General features: G+C 33.1%; 2 protein-coding genes across 2 annotated transcripts; both read left to right on the forward strand.

The window, feature by feature from the left end:
* Positions 1-43: 43 nt before the first annotated feature.
* LOC119664751 lies at positions 44-2277 on the forward strand (the record flags this gene model as incomplete). Its single annotated transcript, XM_038074178.1, has 2 exons — positions 44-921; positions 1000-2277. Coding segments are annotated over 2 exons (2156 nt in total), but the record flags the coding sequence as incomplete, so codon positions are not given.
* Positions 2278-2332: 55 nt separating this feature from the next.
* Positions 2333-3259, forward strand: LOC119664752. Its single transcript, XM_038074179.1, has one exon. The coding sequence runs from the start codon at positions 2333-2335 to the stop codon at positions 3257-3259; it is 927 nt and encodes a 308-aa protein (XP_037930107.1).
* Positions 3260-6665: the final 3406 nt, after the last annotated feature.

Below are 6665 nucleotides of genomic sequence, written 5' to 3' on the forward strand. Positions count from 1 at the left end.
TATCCGCTTGGAGCACCTGCATTACTTAATGATTTTTATGTAGATGACTGTTTAAGCGGAACTAACAGCATCATTACCGCCTTAGACACTCAACAACAACTTACGGAACTGCTCAGTAAATCAGGATTTAAGCTGAGAAAATGGTGCTCAAATAATACACGACTCCTACAAAACATTCCGATAGAAGACCAAGAAATCAACCTTGATTTAGATGACTCAGCCATAAAGCCAACAAAAACATTAGGCATTATTTGGCTCCCGAAATCAGACGAATTTTGCGGTAAGGCAGAGATGTCATCGGACTTAGCTCGAATTTTTGATCCTTTGGGAATTTTTGGCCCCATTACTGTAACAGCTAAAATATTCATGCAGGAATTGTGGCAACAAAACTATTCCTGGGATGCGGAACTGTTACCTCAGGCTCAGCTAGAATGGAAGCGGTTTAGAAATGACTTACAAACATTAAATACTGTGAAAGTACCCAGACATATTTTTAATTCGACGGTTCCCTGTTCGATTCAATTACACATGTTTACGGATGCATCAGAGAAGGCATATGGAGCAGCTATGTACGTGCGAGCAATATATAATGATAAGACAATAACATCGAGACTATTGTGCGCCAAATCTAGAATAGCACCATTAAAGAAACAGACACTTCCACGACTAGAACTCTGCGCAGCATTGCTGGGAGTCGAATTAGCAGAAAGAGTTAAACAAGATTTAAAGTATCAAAACGTGCCAACCTACTTTTGGTCCGATTCCAAAATTGTTTTGTCATGGATAATATCTTCATCTGCCTCATTGCACACATTCGTAACAAATCGTATTAGCAAAATTCAAGAGATGTCACATGCTGATCAATGGCATCATGTGGCATCAAAGGATAATCCTGCTGACATCATTTCCAGAGGAATAAAGGTTAAAATGTTCAATTATTCACATATATGGTTTTTTGGTCCACTCTTTCTTCATGGAAGCAACGAATTTTGGCAACAGCCAAACCCAAAGGCATTTAACATCTCAACTGATATCGAAAGACGACAAGGACATACAGTTAACATTATCATTCAAACGACTAGTTCTGATCACATGATAAATCAAATTGATCATCGAAACTCATTCAGATACCTCCAAAGAACAATTGCTTATGTTCGCCGTGTATTTCATCGCACACAATCACCAACAAGAACACTTTCTCCAAAAGAATTACGAGATGCATTAGTCTTCATAATTAAAACTATTCAGGGCTCAGAATTTGCAAAGGAAATCTCTGATTTAAAACAATGTAAAGCAGTCAACAGTTCAAGTCAACTAAATACTTTAGCACCGTTCATTGACGAACAAGGTGTACTTCGTGTTGGAGGAAGGCTTGAAGCATCAACATTGCCATATGATGCTAAACACCCAATGGTAATTCCTTACAATCACTCAATAGTGAAATTGATGTTCAAAATGAAACATGAAGAAAATTCCCATTGTGCTCCACAATTATTGCTAAGCATAATGAGACAAAACTTCTGGCCGATTAAAGGAAAGATTATGGCGCGAAACATTGTTCACAGCTGTGTCATCTGTTCAAAGGCAAAACCAAAACTGATGGACCAACTCATGGGCAACTTACCGACTGATCGAGTTACTCTGACTAAACCATTTTTTACCACAGGAGTTGATTACTGTGGCCCGATATGGATTCATTATAAAATTAGAGGAAAAAGGCCAACAAAGGCATATTTAGCAGTATTTTGCTGTTTCGCGACTAAGGCTGTTCACCTAGAAGTGGTGAGTGACCTGACAACAGAGGCATTCATAGCCGCTATTCAACGTTTTATCAGCAGAAGAGGAAGATGCCAAACAATTTATAGTGACAATGCGACTAACTTTGTTGGGGCGAGAAACCAACTACAAGAGCTCCAGTCTACCATTTATTCAGAAAATGGAAAAGAAAAGATCATTAAGACCAGTAGTAACAAGGGAATTGACTTCAAATTCATTCCACCAAGAGCTCCTCATTTTGGAGGACTCTGGGAAGCTGCCGTCAAGTCAGCTAAACATTTAATGATTAAAGGAATTCTCAACGCTTCATTGACTTATGAGGAATTGACAACAGTCATAACTGAAATAGAAGCCATGTTAAATTCAAGGCCAATAACAAAAATGTCATCCGATCCAAATGATCTAACAGCGCTTACACCAGGAGATCGAAAGGTTTCAAAATGGCACAGCAGCACTTCAGCAATTGTGCCCATTGTTACAGCATCAAGAAAGCTGTTATGAGCTCGTCCGTCAATTCAATAATACTAACATAGAGTTACGAACTGAAACGAAGGTCATGACGAGACACCGATCAGCCAGAGGAGCCATCAATATAGTTGGAAATATTGCTAACAAATTATTTGGTGTTTTAGATTCAGAATATGCTGAAACGATTTCTAAAACTCTAACTCAAATCAACAATAATGAAGATGTACTATCAAAAATGATCAAGAATCAGACTACAGTCATGGACTCAACTCTAAATATATTCAGCAAAACTACAGAAGCCATTGCAGTCAAACTGAATCAACTACAAGATGAGACAAACAAAATAGTAGATCACACTAATCATAATACTAAACGTATTAACCACCTAGAGATCTATACATCACTGGTAACCCAACTTACATGGATGGCACATACATTAATGAAAATTGAAGCTGCGATATTTGATGTCTTAACTGATACTCAGCATGGCAGAATTAATTCTCTTTTGATGTCTCCACAACAACTTCAAAACCAAATCATGAAGATCAAGGGCCATTTACCTCATTCACTTCGTCTTCCATTTAATCAAGAGGATGTTATTCATTTATACACGTTGATGTCTTCACAAAGTGGAATCACACAAGATCATTTGATAGTTGTCTTACAACTGCCATTAACCGATCATGAGGATTTCGATTTATTCAATCTCGTCCCAATTCCTGCAACAGTCAACAATACAATGATGACAAGAGTTCCAGAAGCTTCATTTTTAGCTGCCACGCCGCATAGAGACCAATATTTTGCCTTAACTCGTGAACAGTATAAGGAGTGTATGATTTTCAAGCAACCAGAAAACAAACTACTTTGTTCAGATAAACAATCAAAATATAACACCGGCTCACAGGTTTACGCTTGCGAATTTAACCTATTAAAAAACATATCTGACAATACGTGTAATGTGCAGGAAACAAAATCGAACATTATTTGGAGTCCCCTGTATCATGCGAACCAATGAATATTCGGGTCAAAAAACAATACAACAGTTACGGCCGTCTGTAAGGGCATCACGACTCATTTAGAACTACAAGGTGCAACACTGCTGAAATTACAAGACGACTGTGTACTCAAACACCAAACGTCTACAATTCAGACACATCAAACGCTTACCGACACCATGTATGAATCTTACATTGCATTTGGTGAGATACCTGTCATCAATAACTCAGAATTATGGTCAAAATTTAAAGGAAGTTCATTGAATCTCAGCAATGAACTTAAACAGTTAAAGCTACTTCACAATACTCTGAAAGATGAAAAATTCGCTGAATTACCACACAAACTACAGACGGACAGCATGCACCACTACGCAATTAATTCCATAACCCTAATTCTTGTCGTTGGAGCCATCATATGGATGATATGGAAAATAAAGCAGGTAAAGCGTCCAGAAGTCAATCAGCCAACACAAACTCTCACACCAAACGCGATGCCACGAACAAGATTTACTTTGGAGCCTGAAACAATTACATAGCTTCTCAAATTCTCATGATGCTACAAACTCTAAATTTTATATTTTTAAGTTTATATAATATTGTATAACTATTTATTGTTTAAAAATTATATGTGTATTTATATATCCACAAAATGTTGTAATTATTTTTTTTATTTTTTTTTTGTTGATTTTTTAAAAAAAACACACATAATGCATTGCAAATCAAATTAATCATTGCTCATAGATTCATTCTTGAATAACGTAATTCAAGCCGGACAGAATGTTAAGTTTAACAAACCTAACATATTTTAGCTCGCTTGTAATCACGCTTATGCAGCAAATAAATATTGTAAATATTTACGTTTATAAGTTCAATAACTTCACATATTGTATTTATGCTTATGCAGCAATATGTGAAATTTAAATCATTATTTTAGTCACCAATAATTGTAATTATTATTATGCTTAGTAAGTAATTCTATACTATATAAGGTAACAATATTAATAATAAAACTTAAAAGCGAAAACAATCGTCTTTACTTCACAATCAAAAATTGGTTATTGGTAGATGTGCCTTTTAACCACTGTAGAAACAAAATAAAAATTATTTATTTACTTGGCTAGCGGTTTATGTGCCTGCAAGCCTTTCATCTTAACTACCTGATTATTGGTTTATGTGCCTAATAGTCAGTGTAACAAAGTAAGCAAATACAGACATTGATACCACCTCAGATTACGTGGTATACAAAGGTATTAAAAAAATTATTTAAATTATTATTATTTTTAATTTATTTCTTTTTTTTTTCTTAATTCATTGATTTCTTTTTGCATAACCAATCTATCTTCCTTATCGGTTTGCAAATGTAGTTTTTGATAGAGAATAGCTATCTGTTTCCTTTTCTGGAATGCTTTTCCCGATCTCTTCTTCTTCTTTTGTTGTTGTTGTTTGTCTGTTGTTGTTCTTTTGTTGTTAAAAAATGTTTAAGTCAAGTGTCTTACCTCTGGTGGGTGATCACTATGACTCATATATATTTTTATACAATTTCCTTGGCTTCGAAGGACCAAAAATGATTAAATAAAAATAAGAAAGCGAAGTTTACCATATGAATATTCAGTCGATACTGATTTTATTTTAAAAAGTATGCTGTATTTATACAAAAATAATCTTAAAACTAACTTAACTAATTTACAATATTTATTACCTGTTATCGCTTGTTTGAGTGGACTGTACTGCATTACAAAAAAAAGGATACAATAAAATCCCGGCACGTAGGATTTTTATTATTTTACAAATATATTTTTATTATCGATACGGTGCCGTGTATCATAAAATGTATTTTAAAATGTGTTTAATATTCTACAATGTTACTATTTTAGTTTTGGGTTTTTTATTACCCGTGTTTTTTCCTTCGTATATAATTCTAAGAATTTAAACTATAACAGGCTTGGAATAATAAACTGTCAATTTAAGGACATCCAGCCAACGTGTTAAATATGCACAGTTGTGCATTATTTTAATTTTAATATAATTTTTTATGATTTTAAAGAGAAAACTGCCATTTGTCTTAAAATAACATGTTCATTATTGAATATATTGCCAGCGCCTTTATTAAGGCAGAATGGCTTAATATATAAAATGAATATGAAATTGAATATTAGTAATTTGAATACTAAAACATGTTCATTATTGAACATGCTGCCATCGCCTTAATTAAGGCAGCATGACTTAATATAAAGGTATAATATAATATAAAAGTTTAATTCAATAATATAGTATATATAAGTTTTATAGTTATTTTCTTTTAACAAAACTTTTTTTTTTAAGTATTTCAATTTTATAAAAAAATAATTATAGGATTTTAACATGGTAATATAGATTAAAAAAATTATATAAATTAACATGATTCATTATTTATTATATTTTTTTTTTTAAGATTAATTAATTAATTAATATATAATATATAATAGATATATTAATAAACAAATATAGATTATGTTAATTGTTCATTTTTGAACAGTCTGCCGAGGGCCTTTAATAGAAATAGACAACAGTTTTCTTCTTATTAGCGCTGCTCGAGTTAGATAAATCACTATTACGATTATTGTGATTGTAGTTAATCCTAATGTCGTGTGCCCAGAAATGTGATGAAATTGTAAATCTTTTAGCTTTACTGTGTTACCCTTTATCTCATTTATTTTCTTATTTATTTGATTAATTTCTTCTTTGTTATTTATTTTCCAATGATGCCAAGGTTTTATATTACTATTATCAATCATAATTGCGTCTCTAATAACCGGCTTGAGCTCCTCTACTATCGCAGAGCTTTGCAGATTACTAGAGGATGTTAATGTTGTTCCTCTTATACGTGTCATATGTACATCCTTCTGCTAGTGACAAAATGCCTTGACCTGATAAGTTTATTATATCTTCCATTGAATTTGAACATCTAATGTGGGCAGATTCTTGTTTAAAAGTTTTGAATATCCAACTATTCTGTCGATATAATTTGACCCAAATGGAAGAATTATTTACTTCTTCGTAGTGACAATTATCTTGATTAGTTGGTTTTAGTGGCGAAATTTCGCAAGAGTTATCGTTTGCATCTGTCCTAGGAAAATTACCTTCACAAGTAAATTGTTGCTCCGCTATCTTGCTGCATTGACTCCATGTCAAAGGATCCATCAATTGATAAGCATTTATTTCCAGATTATAGAGAAGAAATGATGACATAACTTTCGGAATTATATATTTTGTGCCTTGGTTTATGGGTATTGGTATTATTTTATATATAGTAGATGACTGCTTGCTAAACAGTGGAATTTTTGCGTTAATCACTAATTTATTTCCAATGAATAACCCCTTTGCCTTTAATTGCTTATATATGGATTCTAACTCCGTTCCAGTTTTTTTAACAGGTAGTACTAGATT

Source organism: Teleopsis dalmanni, unplaced genomic scaffold (genome assembly GCF_002237135.1).
Source record: "Teleopsis dalmanni isolate 2A unplaced genomic scaffold, ASM223713v2 unscaffolded_contig_2593, whole genome shotgun sequence".
In the NCBI taxonomy this organism is placed as follows: Eukaryota; Metazoa; Arthropoda; class Insecta; order Diptera; family Diopsidae; genus Teleopsis; species Teleopsis dalmanni.